Source organism: Botrytis porri, assembly GCF_014898465.1.
Source record: "Botrytis porri strain MUCL 3234 chromosome Unknown BPOR_007, whole genome shotgun sequence".
In the NCBI taxonomy this organism is placed as follows: Eukaryota; Fungi; Ascomycota; class Leotiomycetes; order Helotiales; family Sclerotiniaceae; genus Botrytis; species Botrytis porri.
In genome coordinates this window covers 2,293,504-2,314,334 of record NW_024066081.1, presented here as the reverse complement: position 1 = coordinate 2,314,334, position 20,831 = coordinate 2,293,504, and the positions used below count along the sequence as shown (strand labels likewise).

The 20,831-nt window shown below is 43.0% G+C and overlaps 7 protein-coding genes across 7 annotated transcripts; 3 read left to right on the top strand and 4 right to left on the bottom strand.

Annotated features, from left to right (window-relative positions):
* Window positions 1–154: 154 nt before the first annotated feature.
* Window positions 155–1,637, bottom strand: EAF01_006027 (uncharacterized protein; the record flags this gene model as incomplete). The annotated part of the gene is made up of 5 exons (XM_038914281.1): window positions 155–1,128; window positions 1,199–1,269; window positions 1,322–1,394; window positions 1,447–1,552; window positions 1,623–1,637. 5 exons carry the CDS (start codon window positions 1,635–1,637, stop codon window positions 155–157), a joined length of 1,239 nt encoding a protein of 412 aa, XP_038770730.1.
* Window positions 1,638–2,388: 751 nt separating this feature from the next.
* EAF01_006026 (beta-tubulin) lies at window positions 2,389–4,440 on the bottom strand (the record flags this gene model as incomplete). The annotated part of the gene is made up of 8 exons (XM_038914280.1): window positions 2,389–2,602; window positions 2,661–3,063; window positions 3,122–3,912; window positions 3,965–4,019; window positions 4,082–4,123; window positions 4,193–4,218; window positions 4,272–4,295; window positions 4,429–4,440. 7 exons carry the CDS (start codon window positions 4,438–4,440, stop codon window positions 2,670–2,672), a joined length of 1,344 nt encoding a protein of 447 aa, XP_038770729.1. The 3' UTR covers window positions 2,389–2,602; window positions 2,661–2,669.
* A 359-nt stretch (window positions 4,441–4,799) lies between these two features.
* On the top strand, window positions 4,800–7,046 carry EAF01_006025 (uncharacterized protein; the record flags this gene model as incomplete). The annotated part of the gene is made up of 1 exon (XM_038914279.1): window positions 4,800–7,046. One exon carries the CDS (start codon window positions 4,800–4,802, stop codon window positions 7,044–7,046), a length of 2,247 nt encoding a protein of 748 aa, XP_038770728.1.
* A 120-nt stretch (window positions 7,047–7,166) lies between these two features.
* On the bottom strand, window positions 7,167–8,353 carry EAF01_006024 (uncharacterized protein; the record flags this gene model as incomplete). Its single annotated transcript, XM_038914278.1, has 2 exons — window positions 7,167–8,101; window positions 8,188–8,353. The coding sequence occupies 2 exons, from the start codon at window positions 8,351–8,353 to the stop codon at window positions 7,167–7,169; spliced, it is 1,101 nt and encodes a 366-aa protein (XP_038770727.1).
* A 2,533-nt stretch (window positions 8,354–10,886) lies between these two features.
* On the bottom strand, window positions 10,887–11,685 carry EAF01_006023 (uncharacterized protein; the record flags this gene model as incomplete). The annotated part of the gene is made up of 3 exons (XM_038914277.1): window positions 10,887–11,048; window positions 11,118–11,564; window positions 11,653–11,685. The coding sequence occupies 3 exons, from the start codon at window positions 11,683–11,685 to the stop codon at window positions 10,887–10,889; spliced, it is 642 nt and encodes a 213-aa protein (XP_038770726.1).
* A 1,244-nt stretch (window positions 11,686–12,929) lies between these two features.
* EAF01_006022 (uncharacterized protein) lies at window positions 12,930–13,388 on the top strand (the record flags this gene model as incomplete). The annotated part of the gene is made up of 1 exon (XM_038914276.1): window positions 12,930–13,388. One exon carries the CDS (start codon window positions 12,930–12,932, stop codon window positions 13,386–13,388), a length of 459 nt encoding a protein of 152 aa, XP_038770725.1.
* Window positions 13,389–17,086: 3,698 nt separating this feature from the next.
* EAF01_006021 (uncharacterized protein) lies at window positions 17,087–20,203 on the top strand (the record flags this gene model as incomplete). Its single annotated transcript, XM_038914275.1, has 5 exons — window positions 17,087–17,281; window positions 17,480–17,890; window positions 17,942–18,302; window positions 18,356–18,663; window positions 18,716–20,203. The coding sequence occupies 5 exons, from the start codon at window positions 17,087–17,089 to the stop codon at window positions 20,201–20,203; spliced, it is 2,763 nt and encodes a 920-aa protein (XP_038770724.1).
* Between the last annotated feature and the right edge of the window lie 628 nt (window positions 20,204–20,831).

Here is a 20,831-nt window from a genome sequence, read left to right as displayed (position 1 = left end):
TTTGTGATATTCCCATCCCCATCTGCACTCCGAGGACCGGAGACAATCAGTGCACCATCTGCATTCTGTGCGATGTTGCAAGTTCCCGGATGTCTCAGGTCCAAACCAAGACTCAGACTAAGTTCAAGCTATCAAGGTATCAAGATCCATCCATCTATAGTCTTTCACCAGCAGCAGCCTTAGCCTCGCCATACTTCTTCAATCTGATAGATTGAACGCTGATGAAACCAGTAGTATCCGCAGGAGCGAATGAACCTATTTCGTCCATTGAACTCTCACTTGCATCGTACAACTTCTCGGTATCTGAGGAACGACCCAAGACACTAAAGGTACCCTTGTAGACACGACATCTGACTTGTCCATTGACATTCTTCTGGGAGGCAACGATAGATTCCTCGATGAACTCACGCTCAGGAGAGAAGTAAAGACCATTGTAGAGAATCTTGGAGTAGTTGAAGGTGACGAATTGATCACGAAGAGCACGGACTTCACGGTCCATAACTAAACCCTCGAGATCAACGTGGGCGGAGCGGAGACATGTAAGGCCAGGAGTTTCGTAACATCCACGGGATTTGAGACCGATGAAACGGTTCTCAACGATATCGATACGTCCAACACCGTGGCGACGAGCGATGGCGTTGGATTCGAGGAAGAGCTCAACTGAATCAGTGATGGTCTTGCCATTTGTGATGAGTTTCTTTGGGAGACCCTTCTCGAAAACGAGAGTGAAGTCTTCTGGTTGATCAGGAGCCTTCAATGGATCGACAGTTAACTTCCACATATCTTCTGGAGGGGTGACATCTGGGTCTTCCAAGATACCAGCTTCGTAACTGCAATGTGCCAAGTTCTCGTCCATACTCCATGGCTTTGCCTTTGTGCTGCTAACCGGAATACCGGCCTTAGCAGCATACTCGAGAAGATCGTTGCGGCCAGCGAAACGCTCGTAGAATTCTGGTAGACGCCATGGGGCAATGACCTTGATGGTTGGTTGAAGAGCATAGAATGCAAGTTCGAATCTAACTTGATCGTTACCCTTTCCAGTGCAACCGTGGGATACGGCAATACATCCTTCCTTTTGGGCGACTGTGATTTGTGCGCGAGCAATGACTGGACGAGCAAGAGATGTACCTGATTGCCGTCCCAGTTAGCCTCGAAACTCTCCTCCGGTCTTCTTATATAGTATATGTGTGTGACTCACCCAACAAGTATACGTTCTCGTAGATGGCGTTACATTGGACAGCAGGGAAGCAAAGTTCGTCAACGAATTCTCTGAAGATAATGTCAATTGAGTTCTCCCATAAAAACGAGTAAGTTTGCATACCTCTTCAAATCCTCAACATAGCATGCAACAGCTCCGATCTTCATAGCCTTAGCTTTGGCAGCTTCGAAGTCCTCTGCTCTCTCATTAGTAAAGTCTTACTCTCTTAGAAATGTAGATTATCATACCCTCTTGACCAACATCAGCCATGAAGCAGACAACATCATATCCCTTCTCAATCAACCAAGCCAAAATACAGCTGGTATCCAAACCACCACTGTATGCGAGACAGACCTGGAATCAACAAACATCAGCTCAAGCTCTATACCGTTCTATCCCATACAGATTTGAGGTTAGATCTTACCTTATCCTTTGCCATTTTGAAGTTTTGTATATGTAGAAATTGTATGAGGAGTGATTGAGAACTTCAAGTTTGTTTATATTCTGGGAAAGTTATGAGTAATTACTAGTTGTGGATTCAATTGAGGGACGGGCCCCAACAATAGTGTATGAAATGGTGGGGTTGAACTACGCGCTCTCCTTGAATGTTTTTCTTTATCAGACCAAAATTTTCACCTCTTCAGCCACAAAGATAACCAAATGAGGTTACTTGAATTCCCAAGGTTGACAGCCTTACCATTTTCCCCCTGTCAGATGTGGCAGCTAAAGAGAGGATAGCCAATTGAAACATTCTGACCAAAATACATGACCGTAAGTCCTTATCAGAAGACAAGAAAAGAATTTTCGTGACTGATGCAGTGTTGCAGGTATTGGAAGTGGAAACTCAAAAACTCCCGATATTGACCGTTGGTGCGTCTATGTAAGTACCTACTCAATGCACATCAAACTGAATTCAGAATATAATACTTTTTAAGGAGTGGAGCAATTCTGATCAGCTTGAATTGACTAAGTAAAGACTCTTCTTGTGTGCATTGAGGCATTGAGACGTGGCATTCAAGTGATGAACTTGACGACCATGAACCACTCAAAATGAATGTAGAGAAGATAGATGCCCAGACAGGCCACCCCGATAAGAGACAGGTGAAACCTTATACTAGTCAAACTACCTAGATAGTTACTAGTTAGTACACTCTTTCGATATTAGATAGTGTATTAGATAGCACATTTGACATCACCATGTAATTTGCAGCAGGCGTCAAGTTGTAAAATATTCTTGATTTCTTAATCCATCAAGATGAACTACTTTATAGGGTATCGACGATGTTTAGTCGCTCTCCGCCCTCAATACCACTCGCTCCTAATTAACAAAAACACTAAAACAAACCACACTTGAGAAATTATCAACCTTGCTATCAATAAATATGATTCGACATCGTGTTGCCACTAATGCAAGATCAGTAACCAGCCCGTCGTTTCCTCAAAGAAGCAAAGTAGGAATGACCTTAAACATCTATTCCTCGCCCTCAATGGGGACTTCCTCTTCGTACTCCTCCTCTCCCTCGGAGATCGAGGCATCCTGGTATTGTTGATACTCGGAAACCAAATCGTTCATGTTGGACTCAGCCTCAGTGAACTCCATCTCGTCCATACCTTCACCAGTGTACCAATGCAAGAAAGCCTTTCTTCTGAACATAGCAGTGAATTGATCACCGACACGCTTGAAGAGTTCTTGGATGGATGTTGAGTTACCAACGAAGGTGGAGGACATCTTGAGACCACGGGGAGGAATGGAGCAAAGGGCGGTTTGGACGTTGTTAGGGATCCACTCAACGAAGTAGGATGAGTTCTTGTTTTGGACGTTGCGCATTTGGTCCTCAACCTCCTTCATGGAAACCTTACCACGGCTAAGAAAACTGTTAGTTTCTACAAGATTTTGGCAGGTTGGTTATAGGGCAAACTTACAAAATAGCAGAGCATGTCAGGTAACGACCATTACGGAAATCGGAAGCGGCCATCATGTTCTTAGGGTCGTACATTTGTTGAGTCAACTCTGGAACAGTGACAGCACGGAAAGAGTGTGCGCCACGACTGGTCAAAGGAGCAAATCCAACCATGAAGAAATGGAGACGGGGGAATGGAACCATGTTAACAGCCAACTTTCGGAGATCTGAGTTAAGCTGACCAGGGAAACGAAGACAGGTGGTAACACCAGACATGACGGCGGAAACCAAGTGGTTAAGATCTCCGTAAGATGGGTTGCTAAGCTTCAAGGTTCTCATGCAAATGTCGTAAAGAGCCTCGTTATCGATACAGAAGGTCTCGTCAGAGTTCTCAACCAATTGATGGACAGAGAGAGTTGCGTTATATGGCTCGACAACGGTATCGGAAACCTTTGGCGATGGAACGACGGAGAAGGTAGCCATCATACGATCTGGGAACTCCTCACGGATCTTGGAGATCAAAAGCGTACCCATACCGGCACCAGTTCCACCACCGAGGGAGTGGGTGATTTGGAAACCTTGAAGGCAGTCACAGCCTTCAGCCTCACGACGGACAACATCAAGAACTTGGTCGACAAGCTCAGCACCCTCAGTGTAATGACCCTTAGCCCAGTTGTTACCAGCACCGGATTGACCGAAAACGAAGTTGTCTGGACGGAAGAGTTGACCGAAAGGACCGGCACGGACAGCGTCCATGGTACCTGGCTCCAAATCGACGAGGACGGCACGGGGAACATACTTGTTGCCAGAAGCCTTATAGGGGTTAGTGGACGATTTTCGTAAAGTCGAGTTTTTGTATATATACCTCGTTGAAGTAGACGTTCATACGCTCAAGTTGGAGATCGGAGGTACCATTGTAGCTGTAAACAAACAATGTCAGTAACGTTCCAGATACGAGACAAGAAGTTCCAATATTACTCACACACCGGAACCATCAAGACCATGCTCGCCAGAGATAGTTTGCCTGTGATATGGTTAGTTTTCGTCTGAGATTGTCGCGAAGCAGAGCTTTCGCAGAGTCGGCATCTCGTACCAGAAAGCAGCACCAATTTGGTTACCCTGAGCAGATTGTCAGCAAGACTCATAGGATACGTTTGGATGAATTGCCTTACACATTGGCCGGTTTGAAGATGAACCTGTAGATCGAAAAGTTACATGTCAGCGATATGTTACTTTAAAAAAAATATAGTGGGGTGCTTTTCAGGGGTAAAGTCGACGCCTCTTGCAAGAAGGCGTAGAAGTTGCAGATGTAGAGAAAGAAATACATACGATTTCACGCATGTTGAAGGTTGATGATTTAGGTTCTTGTGTTGAGGTATTGAGATATGGGAGTTTGGGTATTGAGAAGTCGAAAAGTCGAGGTGGTAGATAGAGAAGTATTAAGAGGTTAAGGATTGCTGAGATGTCCTTGTGGATAGTGGAGTTTGTTGTTCACCGCTAGGCAGGAGTAATCGGTAAACAAATAAAACACTAGTGGGGATGAATTCACTCAATGGGTTAGTATATCGGACGTTGAGAAACCGCCTATCACGTGAGGATAAACTTTCGGATGGTGAGGCAATTCGCAGCCGATACATGTAGAGGGTCTCTTTGTTGACGGTACGAATTGATATTTTAACTTCCATATCATATTAATCATCATGGAAAACGAAATCAAAGCTTTCTTACCCAACATCGATCCCGTTCTATCGGAGTATTCAGTTGGATACCTCACCCATGCATCAAATGCATATGTCGAGGCAGACCAAAATGGTCCTTCGCCATTATCAGAAGCAGCGGTTGCTATCTCCGCGCTCTTACTATCAGCTTCTGGTGATCCGAGTCCGGAGAATCAGTCAAAGATCAATCAGATATTAGAGAAATGGGTTCAAAAATTTGATGGGAGTGGGCAAAATAAGCAGCTCTCTTCCGCTGCCAAACGACTAGATCAAGCCATCCAAGTTGGGGCTCAGAGGAATATGTCGTCTACTTTGGGTGTATCTCTTGGAGGGGTTGATTTGGAATCCGCAAATGTTAGAAAAGTGGAGTCGAGAGTTGATAAAAAGAAGTTGGAGAAAGCAGAAAGAAAGATTGCTGCTAAACAAAGCAAGAAGGAATTCAAGGCCGTTGAATATGAAGCATCTAAACTTATCAACCAACCCGATGACGCCCAGTCATATGAAGAGTTCTTCATGGCTGTCAATCCTTTGCAATTGGGATCGGGCCAATCTACAAAGAGCAAGGACATCAAGGTGGACAATATCGATGTGTCTATTGGTGGTTTGAGAATTTTGTCAGATACAAATTTGACCTTGGCTTATGGCCGAAGATATGGTTTGGTTGGTCAGAACGGTATCGGAAAGTCTACTCTATTGAGAGCTTTGGCAAGGAGAGAATTGGCTGTACCTACCCACATTTCCATTCTTCACGTCGAGCAAGAAATCAGTGGAGATGATACATCTGCATTACAAGCTGTACTTGATGCTGACGTATGGAGAAAACATTTACTTGCAGAACAAGTCAAAATCTCCAAACAACTCGCAGACATGGAAGCAGAACGATCGTCAATGGCCGATACCTCTGAGCAAGCAGAGAAGCTTGACAAAGAGCGTGAGGGTCTCGATCAGACATTGGGTGATATTCAAGGCAAGCTTGCAGAGATGGAATCTGACAAAGCCGAATCTCGAGCTGCAACCATTTTGGCAGGTCTCGGTTTCTCTCCTGAACGACAACAATTTGCTACTAAGACATTCTCTGGTGGTTGGCGTATGCGTTTGGCATTGGCTAGAGCCCTGTTTTGTGAACCTGATCTTCTACTTCTTGATGAACCGTCTAACATGTTGGACGTTCCTTCTATCACTTTCCTTGCCAATTACCTACAAGGATATCCAAGTACCGTTTTGGTAGTTTCTCACGACAGAGCATTCCTGAACGAAGTTGCAACTGATATTATCCATCAACATTCCGAACGTCTCGACTACTACAAGGGTGCCAATTTCGAATCTTTCTATGCTACAAAGGAAGAACGCCGCAAGACAGCACAACGAGAATACGAGAACCAAATGGTCCAACGTGCGCATCTCCAAGCATTTATCGACAAGTTCCGTTACAACGCCGCCAAATCCTCCGAAGCCCAATCCAGAATCAAGAAGTTGGAAAAGATGCCGATTCTCGAAGCCCCTGAATCAGTCTACACGGTTCATTTCAAATTCCCCGAGGTGGAAAAACTTTCTCCCCCAATTGTCCAAATGACAGATGTATCCTTCGGCTATACTCCCGACAAGCCCCTTCTCCGCAATGTCGACTTGGACGTACAACTCGACTCCCGAATCGGTATCGTCGGACCCAATGGAGCTGGTAAAACCACCGTTCTTAAACTTCTCATCGGAAAGCTCTCTCCCACCGGAGGACTTATTTCTCAAAATCCTCGACTCCGCATTGGTTTCTTCGCACAACATCACGTCGATGCTCTCGATCTAACCACCAGCGCCGTCGGCTTCATGACCAAGACCTACCCCGGTAAAACCGACGAAGAATATCGTCGCCACCTCGGTGCCTTCGGTATCACCGGTATGACTGGCCTTCAGAAGATGGAACTCCTTTCTGGAGGTCAAAAATCTCGTGTCGCATTCGCCTGTCTATCTCTACAAAACCCACATATCTTGGTTCTTGACGAACCTTCCAATCACTTGGATATTGAAGCTATGGATGCGTTGAGTCAAGCATTGAATGCATTTCAAGGTGGTGTATTGATGGTTAGTCACGACGTTACAATGTTGCAAACGGTATGCACAAGTCTTTGGGTTTGTGATGACGGGACAGTGGAGAAATTCCCTGGAGATGTGCAGGCGTACAAGAAGAGAATTACGGCGCAGGCAGATGCAAGTGGTGTTGTGCAGGCTCATTAGGAAGTTTTCAAATAAATATAATTTGTCGACTTATCCTACTTCAAGTCTGAAATTGCAAGTCATATAATGCTTCCATTTCTAGACTTTTTTAAACCAATATACCCACCGGTCACAGCATGCCTAATACCCCTTTTTCCTATCCACTAAATTAATAAGATCCCTCCCTTTCTCTATATTCTGCAAATTTGCATCCAAAATTGCAAAACTCCTCTCCGCATAGGTCGTGCCAAGCCCACTGACGTGTGGTGTAATGGCCACATTATCCAAGGCCCATAACTCGCTGTCTTGAGGTAAAGGTTCTGGGTCCGTAACATCCAATGCAGCTCCTCTCAGACCTCCCTCACTCAATGGCTTCTTCAAATATGTAATCAGATCGTCTTGATTGATAATACCACCCCGGGCAATATTTATGATGAAAGCGTTTGTTTTAGATCCCAGTATTTCGAATTCGGCTGCGGACAGGAAGTGATGAGTCTGCGGTGTCAGGGGAACGGAAATCAGGAGAATATCGATATCTTGCTTAAGGAAGTTATGCAGACTCTCCTTATCGAGTCCGGAGTACCAGGCAGACGGAAGCGTGCCATCTGGATCGCCAGTGTTGGGGACAATGTATTTACCCTCATCTTTTCTAGACTCAGGAGTCGTGCGTGGCGATGCCGTATAGGCTATTACATCCATTCCCATAGCTTTACAGATTCTCGCAGCTTGTCTTCCGATTGCTCCATACCCTAGAACGCCCAATCTTTGACCCACACAATCTCTCATGGAACCCAATTCTTTGTAATCTCCCCAAACATGTTTCTTCTGCCACTCAACCAGTATCTTCTCCTTATGCGAATGGCTCAAGATTTGCATGATAACCCATTCTGATATCTGCGGTCCATGTACACCAGACGAGTTTGTAATTGGGATTTTGGTGTCTTTCCAGATGGGAGAGTTGCTCAATCTATCTGTGCCGGCGCTGAAAAGATGAATGAGTTTGAGATTTTTCGCTTTCTCGGCTGAAGGGGGAAAGGATGAGAGGGTAACGAGTATCGTTGCATGATGCCAGGTTTCTGAAAGGTGGAATGATATTGTTAGAGAACCCCGATACCCGGAATATTGGGAAACGAGAAGGGAATTGACAGGACAAGCAACTTACCATCCGGCACATCCGCAAGCTCCAATGCTTTCCCTACGCCAAAGAATATCTGCTTATATGTAATCTCCACGTTATACTTCTGTCTCAACCTATCCAAAATTGTGGCATCTTCTGGAAAAGGGAGAAGACATAAAATATGCTCTTGTTTTTGAGGAACCTCGCCCATGATTGTAGATGTAGATAAAGTTAGACGATCAGTGGCAATTGTGTATATAAGATGTAGAGATAATCGATATCAGAAGCTCGAAAAAGGGCAACAAAGCTTTATATATCGAGCTTACAGACGATAGGATCAGAACGAGATGATAACGTAATAGTATTCCATACGTTAATAAAAGTAAGTCATCTCACACGGAGAGATATTAGTGGATATTTATCAGAAAAGCATAACGTGATTTATCAGTGTGCGGGTCATATCAGTGTGCGGGTCATTTTCACCTCAATTCACTCTTTCAAACTCATATTATTCAACAACCATTGAATCAATTGATTAAAACTATGAAAATTATAATAATCTAGGATCTATTATATTATCTTGACAAGTTCTTGCATTATGTCCGGTCTTTCCGCATTTACTACAGCATCGACTAGAAGATGCTTCTTCATTAGAATTCCTCCCTTTTTGACGCTCGTCGCGTTGAATCTGAATATCAACCTCTTGTTGAGATAATATATCAAGAGCTTCTTGCCCAGTAAGTACTCCTCCTTGACGTAATTGGGTTTTTTTCGCGCGTCGACGCTTGCTTAATGCCTCATTTGCCTTTCGAAGTGTACGAATCTCTGCATTCAAAAGTGTATTCTCATGAGCTAATCTCTCTGTACCTTTAGCTAGAGCTAGTACAGTCTCAAATATAGGTGTAGGGGAGCTTGATTGATGTCGGGTTATTCGAGATTTCACTAAAATTGATTGAGAAAGAGCTTCAGTTGGGTTGTGAGGGGTTTGAGAGATCCATTGATCTAGATCGAAAGAGGGAGGGGTAGGTGTACGAATTCGAATATCTAACTTCGAAAGTACGGCTTCAGGGTTAAATGGTATTAAACCTGTTCCTCGAAATCCTGATTTCATATTCTGAGAGATGATTGATTCTTTATATGCAGCTTTAAAAGCTATAAAGAATTCAACCTTCGAAATATGATTGATATGTGCCTTGATAAATCCATCAATTTGACCACCATATGAACGTTTCAGATTGCTAAAACAGCCCACATCAAGTGGTTGAGTTAAATGACTTGAATGCGGTGGTAGACTTAAGCATATAATATCGTTCTCTTTGCAATATGCTTGAAAAGCTCTTGATTCATGGCTTTCATGCCCGTCTAGTACCAACATTCGATACCTGCCCTTTCTTCGGTTCTTAGTGTGCTTGTCGAAGTGTTTCAACCATTCTAAACCTGTCTCATTGTTTGTCCATCCATTAGATGTAGGTTTAATAGCCCAATCCGCAGGAAAATCGGTTTCGGTATACCAATTGGAAAGATGAACCTGTCCTTGAACCACTAGAAATGGGGGTATAGTTTCACCCTCCCCATTGCCACATATGATTGCTGTAGCCCATTCTCTATTGCCTGGTTGTATTGCCTTGCTTCTGCCATTCCGTTCAGCACTAGTTACTACCATTCCGGGGCATATTATACCCATCATAAAGCCCGTCTCATCGAAATTGTAGAAATCGCCATCCAAAATGCTGTATTTCGCTCGCATATTCGCAACCAATCGAAACCACTCTTCAATAAGCTTAGGATCTTCGCAGAGAGCTCCTTGAAAGTCATAAACACGACTAAAACGCGTCTTTAATTCGATTCGACGCTTTACGAATCGATGCGCCCAGAGCTTCCCAACGCGCTTTGCACCCCTCGATTCAAGAATATGATTCGCCATATCTTCTACATTTCTTAATTTAGGTGGAAATCCTCTCAAATCCATATCAATTATATATTCAGAAATGATATTCTCTTCTAGTTCTGAAAGATTATAAGATTTAGGTCGATATTCGGAACGGGAAGTAATACCATTAATTCTACGCTGTAGTGTTGTATTCGAGATATTATATATCTTTGCAACCTTTCGAATACTTGTTTTTTTGTCTTTTTGAATAGCTTCGATAGCGAGGAGTATACGGGCTTCTTGATTATTCGAATCCATTGTGGATTGTTGATAAAAACGCGTATTGAAAGAGAATAGAGTGAATTGAGGTGAAAATGACCCGCACACTGATATGACCCGCACACTGATAAATCACGTTATTTGGATTTATCATCCAAAATTGGGTGCTCACCGAAGTCGCACCCATTCGTCTTTATCGAGTGAGCACTCGTGTCTATCTGAGCATTTTTGTGGTACAGTCACAACCCGCTGAGAGTAGTAATTAATCCAATTACCCCGCTGCACCTCTCAAGGTTTTCGGCGCTAAGATAAGATAAGAAGTCGCATGAAATTTCCTGATAGGCTTCTGATTCCATGCGTGAATGACAAAAAGATGCTCAATTATCACGATATAAGATTACATCTGATTCTGTGAGATTCTGTAACAGAGCAGAAGAGTTGCTAATCCAATGCAAGGATGACGGAAAGATTGATATTGGATCACGATGTTTAGTCAATTCGGTAATCTTCGTTCGAAGGTCATGAAACAATATCGAAGATGCTTGAGTTGTACTTTATTCCAATTCTTTGAAACCTAAATCTATTAAATGAGAATCTATTGCGAAGGTTGTTTGCGAGCCATTTCATCATGCTCTTCAATATCCTGGGCCTCCCATGGATAACAGATCCATACATCCTCAACAGTTCTTGCGGCGAGATATCTATCTTCCTTCAACATATCCTCAGGGAGCGTACCCTTCTTTTCCTTGTTCTTGTTCTGTCGATTTCAACGCATTAGTAAATTCCCTTTTTGATCGCGCATAGCAAAAATCGATGAATCACTTACATGTAAAACAAAGATAGAGAAGACAGTCTTGTCTCCTTGACCACCCAACTTCTGTCTGGCAAGCTCAACATCCTTCTCCAACTCTTTAACGGCATACTCCAAAGTGGTACGTGTATCATCAACTTCATCGACGATCAAAATTCTCTTTCCAACCAAATTCTCCATGTTACCCAAGCTGTTCAAATCCAACCACTGGGTTCTGGTAACCTTTGTACCCACTTGCTCAACCTCTCCAGGAGTGTTTGAAGCCGAGGGGTGTGTAGGAGGAAGCTGTTCGTATAGCGAAAGACCAATAGCTTGGATTGGAATATTAGGACTTCCGGGTTGTTTTAAAAACGATCGCAGAATACGCGCAGGAACATATCCACCACCACCAATAGCGATCATAAGTTGAGGTTGGAAATCTTCGAGAATGCGTGGTGCGGACTCTTGACAGAGTTTGTGGACCTAACAAAGGATGTCAGTGGTGCTTCTTTGCTCGGAGGGGTAATATGAGGTCAGGAGGGGCATCTTGAGCTTCTGTGTGCGCGCATACCTGGTTATAGGTCACATATTCTTTGACAACCATCTTTAAATATGATATGTGGTATTATTTTTATGTGATAAGTAGATCTGTGTAACTTGACGAAGAAAATATGAATCTATTCCGAGATTTTTTTTTCTATTGAACTTAAACACCCGGAGTTTACCTAAAAGTCGTGAAAATAAAATTATTCAAAAGTTCGTGATCCCAGTGTCCGGGGAGTCACTGGTCGCATACAATACCGTGCTAACTAGCTAGATAAACTAGCGGACTTCGCCTGCTGCAGAATCTTTAATTTCACACCTGCTAGTTGGCTATATCACAGATGGTTGGTTGTATTCACTAGGTAGATAGATTTTTGCTGCCGGTATTGAATGTAGGATAATAAAGAATTCTAGTGAGTATATCATTGGATACCTAGCAGTATCAGTCTCAGTTTCTCTCTCCAGCCTTTACATATGGAACAATGATATTTTGTGTGCCTTTTATACCCCATTTTAGAGTAATTACTAGGCTTGCTGCGGTAATTCACGAGTAAAACCCTCATCTGTCATTTTTGACTGATGCAGTGTTCCCTATCTACTAGGTATGCTTTCCTCATTCCTTGTATCTCATCTATGTGATAAAATCTTCGTGAATCATCATGGCAATCGTCCGTTTTTAGGTAAAATACCACCTCGAATCGAATGCTAAGAGTTTATGTAAATTTTCTCCGACCGGTATATTTTACATTCTTTCATTCCTCATTCTAAAAGTCTCCTGCCAGTCATGACATCAGACAACACTTCTCAGTCTCTGAATTGGTAAAGAGGTAGATCATATTCGGGACTCATAACTTCGATTAGTGAGAGAACTCGGAAGTAATTCAGAACGATCACGAAAAACGCACTTATTGCTACTATTCACAGTTTGACACACAACAGTTTGTGCGAGATCTACAAAATATACATTTCTGATACATTGAACTCCTGACTTATTGCGTCCTTCGCAAGTTTGCCTGAAGCAGCTCCAAATCTTAATATTCCCCCCTATTCCACCACGGTAAGTGTCCGCATCATCGATACTACTACCCACATCTCCAGTACTCCCCTCTCCGAGTTTATTTCCCCCGCGATTTCCGAACACACTCACTTTTCCATCCCCCTAGTGTTGAAGACGATTATACCGGTCGTGAATTTTGTGGAATGGCTTTCAATTCTGGTCTCATGATTGGCTGCTTCTAAGCATTTGATTGTTTTGGAGATAGTTCTTTCTGTTTGCTCAATAGTCCGGGGCATACTATCGGCCATATGGGTGCGTTAGCTAAGGTAAAAACGAATCCAAGTTCGTACGTATTCAAGGGAGGTGATGCGTGTCATCACGGAAGCGAGTTTCGTCCTTCACCTTATCATCCTCTTCCGGAATTTCTCACACCAGCTCCTTCGTCGAGTTGCGGGACAAACTCTCCAGGTTCGCTCTTTGGGCCCCTTCTCCGTGGTAATGGCAGGAACAGACCATTCTACGCAATAGCACGAAGGGATGATGGAACAGCGATAGTGTATGATGTAGACGAGGCGGAGACAAAGATTGAAAAAGTTATGGAAATGGATGCATCGGATGAAGTATTACTTGTTATGGCACATGATGAAACATTGAAAGACGTAGTATCTTTCTTTCCTCATTATACGAATAGCTTTAGAGAAAGTGGAAGGGCAGAAAAAGGAAGATGGTTCTTTTTAAGGGATTTTATGGGGGCTGTGAAGGATTGAATACTATAGATTTTTGGTATATAATCAGTAGAGATATTACGTCAAAGTATTGTGAATTGCTCTCTTGAAGACTAAAGGACCAGCTCAAATTTCTATTTAAAAGATGCTCAGCAAACCAAACCAGAACTGGGCGCAGAGAATACTTGAGATTTCTGCTGATTCTGCTCAACTTCCTGCACATCTATCCAGTTCCAACACTCATTCCACTTACAAAGTTTCAAAGCTCTATCTAGATTGATACATAACAATTGACAATTGAGTTCGACTACATACTTCTATTCAAATTCGAAAGCACATCTTACCATTCACTCCTTGGCCTGTACTTCTCCCCAGCTCTCAAAGCCTCCTCAATGCTCTTACCTTCAAGGGAATAGATATCATCTTTATTTGAACTGGGATGTTTCACTCGCTTCCCTAAATCATGGTTCACTCTCTTCTCAAGAGAGAGAATATCCCCATCTTCAACAATCTCATCTCAATCCCCTACATACGCTAAAGATTGAGATCAGTCGATATCGCATCAGGTGATTACTTTTGCTCAATTCTTTTAGACTCTTTGAGTTCCCATCTATTTCTCGACTCGCTTGTCAAAAGCTCTGAGGATCTAAATTCGAACTTAATGAAGTGAAGAAGTTATCCACTCGTAATCACGTAGAATTCCTTAATATATGAAGAGAGAGAGAGAGAGAGAGGAAAAGAAAGTAAAGCACCAAAATCTTGCCGTCGGGGGCAAGGAGAGCCCAAAGTTGACAATGGCATTCTTAAATAAACGGGAATGAGGGTGGTGTTTGTGTGCGGGTTTGTATCGAGGGAATTTGGATGTATGATCTTCAAAGGTGGAAATGGTAGGTTATGGTTTGAATGTCATCGTGATGTGACAGTAAAGCTCACTACCTAATTTCTATCATGCTAAAATTTACCATTCGAACGTAGATTATGCAATGGTACATCTAGAATTCAAGCAAGGTAACGGTATCAAGTAAGCATATTTGTGCCCATGGATGCAAAACGCATGGCTATGTTTTATTCATACAGTTAGGTTCATTGTGGTCTACATCATAAGCGACTATTGTGTTATATTACAATCGTGGGATATTCGAGCTGTTCAAATCTTGAGCCTCTCGAAAGACTAAGGACTGTGGGATGACTTCACATAATATGCGGCTTTTGGTTTCTGAAGGATCGTATGAGATTTGATCAGGGCAGTTGGTTTGGTTCCAGTTGGTTTGTCAGCCTAGTACGATCTCAACCGTTGACAAGAGGAATATAGATAATTTGATATTGATTTGGGCTCACTCCACATGACTTCCGATTCCAAGGGCTGGATATAAACTTTAAGTGTGTGTTACCATTGGCTTCATAAAGACCTAGTGTTTCAGAATTGAGTGTGGTAGCACGAACCTGGGAGTTATTCTCCGAATATTCTTGGAGTCCATAGATGTGGGGGTTCGGGAACTATTTGATATAGATATATGAACTACCCCGCGCCCACGAGATTGGAGTGCGCAAAGAAAAGCCCTTGTATCCCGTCTCTCTTGTCATCCTGCTTCGAAACAGGTTTACTATTCATAAGGGAAAATAATTGCAGGCACCATCCTTATATTCCAGAAATATTCAGTGAACCAATTATATCAAAATGCTCGCAGATCTTTAAAATACTAGCATGGTCTGCAATCATCGACATCATGCAGTTCCGAGAAATCTTGATATATGAGTGCTCGACGTACATAGGGAATAAGTTTGAAGTATCGGAGACTTCTCCAAACTTGCAGTCAAGTGTTACACACGAGACTTGCATTCGGTAGGACAATTTATATCAAATATGATACCCCGCACTGGTGTGGTTGTATTGGTACCCAATATTAGACCTCCTTTAAGTATTGCTGGAAACTTTCTTTTGCATACATTATTCGCCAGACCTCGAAGTATCTTTTCAAACAGGTCTACCCTATGTCCATGAGTTGTGTACTTCATTTTCACAAGCCCGAAAGCTTGATAGTTATACAGAATGATCATGGGGATAATCTCATCAGGAGAGGCGGCTGAAACATCGGCAATACGCGGCACGCCAGCTCGTTACCCAGCATGAGATGTGGAGGGCGAATTGATAGAGAAGTTGCTTTCAAGGATGAGGAGCTGCTTCTTCTATCATTGCTGGTTGGTCGTCGCCACTGTTATTATCTATTTCTAAACATTCCCGCAGATTAAAAACCCAGCTCCCTAACTGAGTACAACGAACTGACAAGATGATAGGCTGAATCTCCCCTTGTGATGATGATAGAATAGATGAACTTGCCAATACTCTTCCGATGGCTTTTGATATACCAAGTCAGTGAGATATACGGCCCTAAAGCTTTCATCATAGCTCACAATAAACCTCTACTCACAATGCATCCCACTGACGAAAATGCGAGCGGGCCGCGATACTCAAAGATTTTCTCTATAAAAGATTGAGAGACATTTCTTTGCTGAGGCTTGAATGCTTGGCTTGGGCTACTACTATCGCCACAATGCGGCCATGCTCATTGACAACCCTCTACTCCAAACGCTTTACGAGGAACAAGCTTCGCGACTCAGAGTCAGTGATCATGAGACAAGATCACTGCTCTGCTTTATTTTCTCACCAATACTATGAGATTGAGGTAAGATGTATTGCACGTGGGCCACACATGCATTGCAGATTCATGATGTGATATTGCAAATGTGACAATTTGTTTCGAAGTGGCTGGGCTTGTCAGGTTGAGAGATTTAAGAGCTACTAGGTAGGTAGGTGGGATTCCGACAGGAAGGGCACAGATGAGAAATGCCACATAGCGATACCTAACCAATAGGAATAGAGTCTAGGCCCATTTCTGGATTTCTTGGGGAGTTTCTCTAATATTTTCTAGTTGCTGTACAGCCCCTTTCCACCGCTAAATGATGGTTCATTCGGTTAGTTCTCATTGAACAAGAATGTACTGCTCATTTAGCAGACATTTGAAATAATTTCACTGGTTCCTACTCGAGTAATTGTCGATAATTAACTGCTAGATAGATCATACTTCTGGACGTCGTCGTGATAACAGATAAGCAAGGGTCTAGAAAGTCTCCAAGACTCCACTCCGTACCTGTTCATCTCTGACTTTGTCCACTCTTTCTTGGGTTGTAACCAATACAATTCGTGGTAAGCCTTACGGTAGGTGGTAACCGAACCCCAGAATCCCCCGCCATTTCAACCATTCTTTTCTTACCTCACTAACACACATTCACTCCAAATTGGCGTCAATTGTCAAAACAGACTATCAATTCAAATCAATTCACTAACAAACTTACACTGATGATAGGATTTTGACCTCTGCCTCCAATCATAATGCTTCCAATCCTCAAAAATGGATCCTGCAAGCCAAGAGCTATCATACACTCACAAACAAACATATCATTCAAGCTTAAGATTATCCTAGACCCTTGAATCTTGAGATGTTAAAAAGGTATGTCCCCTCATCTCTTTGTCAAAAGTACCTAATAAGATGTATCCATCTACTAATATACTTTGGTAGCTCAATAACTAAAACTTAGCTCACCTTGACGTCTTAGCATTCATATTAATAATTGACGACTTCGTCAAACATTTTTTTTCTAATCCTTCTGCCTTTCTAGCTTTGATCTCGTTCATCAAAAAAACTCCCTGATAACGACCATATTCTCTTCAAACCGCCATCATGGCGACTCTCACTACGACCCTGACTGAGTCGATCGCGACTGTCACTTCGACGATTGCGACTACCGTCAAAGCAGCCAGTAGTACTGCCAGCGCCACTTCTACAAATCGCGCCACCCCGCAGGGTGGAATTTTAGAAGGAGGGAACCCTACTGTCTACAATCCTTCAAATCCCATTGTTCTGTTTATCATTCAGGTATGCTGCTTTTTTACTGATTTGCGCATTCTCCTGCAAGCATCGATGGTGGAACGTATGGTCGTTCATGCAGAGCGCTATGCCGTCACTGCAGAGAGACCTACAGAATGTCGAATTTACACAATAAAATCCACTGCATAAACAGAACGACCTTTTGCGCATCATAAATGGATCTAGCTAATTTACGTTTGATTACAGGCAGGTATCATCATTATCTTCTGTCGCCTTCTTCACTACCCTTTGTCCAAACTTCGACAGCCTCGAGTCATTGCAGAAGTAATAGGTGGAATCATTTTGGGTCCTTCAGTCATGATGCGCATCCCTGGGTTTCAGGAAACTATATTCCCCGTTGCCTCAATGCCAGTTTTAAACATGGCCGCCAATCTCGGATTGATACTTTTTCTTTTTCTTGTTGGTCTAGAAGTTAATATGCGACTTTTCCTCGGTAACTGGAGAGTAGCCCTGAGTGTAGGATTGGCCGGAATGATATTGCCGTTCGGCTTGGGTTGCGCCGTTGCTTACGGTCTGTATAATGAGTTTCGACATGATCCGGGAACTGTCCCTATCTCGTTCCCGGTCTATATGTTATTCGTCGGCACAGCTCTTGCGGTACGAGCTCAAACTCCATATATTTGAAAAAATCACTGATATCCGCTATAGATCACAGCTTTCCCTGTCCTCTGTAGAATACTTACCGAGTTAAACCTCCTCGCTACACCCGTAGGAGTCACAGTCCTTGCTGCCGGAGTTGGTAATGATGTGACAGGATGGATTCTTTTAGCCCTCTGTGTTGCATTGGTTAATAATGGATCGGGGCTTGCAGCTTTATGGGTGTTGCTCGTTTGTGTTGGCTGGTGTCTTTTTTTGGTGTACGCTGTTCGTCCTGTGTTCAGGTATATTCTTCGCCGCAACGGAAGTCTCGAAAATGGCCCCTCTCAGGGAATGGTTGCTCTCACGATACTAATTGTTCTGACATCGTCTTGGTTTACAGCCATCATTGGAGTTCACGCTATTTTTGGAGGTAAGGTCAATTTGAATCATGTGCGAAATAACATTCGCTAACTTTAACCTTAGCTTTCCTCGCTGGACTCATATGTCCCCATGAAGGTGGTTTTGCCATTCATCTCACAGAAAAGATCGAGGATTTAGTTGCAGTGCTACTTCTACCACTTTATTTCGCCTTATCTGGATTGAGCACCAACCTTGGTCTACTGAACGATGGAATTACATGGGGATATGTTATTGCAATCATTGTTGTTGCATTCTCAGGCAAAATCATTGGAGGTACGCTTGCGGCCAAGGCTTGTAGGCTTGTCTGGCGTGAAAGTCTTAGCATTGGAGTTTTGATGAGTTGTAAAGGTCTCGTTGAATTGATTGTCCTTGTAAGTTGATCATGTGTGAAAGCGATTACATTGGCTATGCTGACACAAACAGAATATTGGTTTACAAGCCAAAATCTTGTCGACAAGGACTTTCACCATATTTGTTGTGATGGCACTTGTTACAACCGTTGCCACAACGCCGTTAACAACCGCACTATACCCTCCTTGGTACCAGAAGAAACTTGAGGCCTGGAAGAAAGGAGAAATTGATTGGGAAGGAAACAGACTTCATCCCGAGAGTGATGAATATACCCCAGACCGCTCCTTGGAAAAGCTGGAATCTACTCAAGTCCGACGACTTCTTGTCTACCTCAGACTTGATAGTCTTCCTAGCTTGTTCACTTTCATTGCACTATTGGGTGGTGATAACACGAGTACGGTTACCAAAGTCCACAGGTCGAAAGCCGAGTTGGAAACGGTAGATGAGGATGATACTCCTTCATCGTCGATTCCTAAGAAACAGCCACTTGAAGTTCATGGTGTTCGCCTCTTAGAACTTACCGATCGTACATCTTCAGTCATGGCTGAAGTGGATGAATACACACATCGCGATCCAGTCGTCAATGCCTTCCGCACCTTTGCTCAACTGAATAATGTTGCTGTCTCCGGTGGGGTTTCCGTCGTTCCCGAGTCGGATTATGCCGAGGCTTTGACCACACAAGCAGCAGATAATTTTTCAGATCTTGTTCTCATCCCTTGGACCGAACCTAGTAATCTACCAGTCAACGAAGCCCATCATGATTCATTTTCTAGCGGCCTCCAGGATATTTTTATCCAGAAGACGCTTGAGATCGCCAATTGCAATATTGCCATTTTTATCAATCGTGGCTTCGGTGGACCAACCATGAGAGAGCCTCGCAATCTCTCATCGAGTGCTAGTCGACTCAGTCTTCGCAGTAGTCAACATGCAGAGAGAGTTGCACCTATCGCAGATCGCAGTCACCATGTTTATTTCCCATTCTTTGGTGGCGCTGATGATCGTGTCGCTCTCCGTTTTGTTCTTCAACTTGCACAAAACAGTAACATCACAGCAACCATCATTCACTTTATCACTCCTGTTCATAGCCCCAAAACGTTTGAAGTAAAGCATAGCTCTCGTCCAGGCACTGCTACTAGTTCTCAACATGGTGGTAGTTCTAGTTCGGCGTTACGTATCACGGAACGTGTCGATACTGAGGATCTTTACAATGCAGCTGCGTCCGACACCGCTCTTTTACACACATTACGAGACTCCCTACCTCCAGCTTTGACGAATAGAGTAGTTTTTGTCGATGTTAAGACTACAACTCCATTGACCGATTGTTTACATCACGCAAAGGTGGAAATGGGCCAAAGTCCTCGAAATGCAGGAGACTTGATCGTTACAGGTAGAAGTAAAAGCTCACTTGCTATGGCGCTAATTAATGAGGAGAGCGCCAGTGGAGATAGCGGAAAGGAAATGAGGAAGGCCATAGGAGTGGCGGCAGAGGCACTCATTAGCAGTGGGGTTAAAGGAAGTGTTTTGGTCATTCAAGCTGGAGGGCGGGGTCTGGAAAGTTGAAGAGTTCATTAAGAGAACCATATACTTTGGATAATATTCAAGGCGGAATTTATACTGCTTCGATTGGGTCAGATACAGCGGTGCTTTAGGTGTATATGGGACTTGACTACAGGATCGAATTTGGGTGCTTTTTGGGATACGATACCTTAGGTTACGATTTGACAGGATATACATGGAGGTTTTTCATCTCTTCCATACTAGATATACATGTGGTGGTTTATTACATTGACGAACTAGTCATTTTGGCAGTTTCTGGATGATCCAAATTTGGATCAATGCATACTTCATATCTAGTATAGTTTAGCATTGCTTTGGATTTCTGAATACAATTTTTGGACCGAAAATTGATCCATCTAATAGCCAGATCATTGCTTGGCCTCCTCACTGTCTGTTCTTTTGTGATTCTTGCCACAGATTATTACACCAAAATAGTTTTTCCCGATTACTGTGGCATGAGTATTGTCAAAAGAAATATAAAATCTGACAATACAAACAACAAGATACGTAAAGCGTAAGGATATGAAAGGTGACTTGCGTAGTTGTAACGATTTACAACACATCAAGAAGTCTATGCACGATTTTCTGATTAAAATAGATTATCAATATATTTATGTTATTACTCAAGATG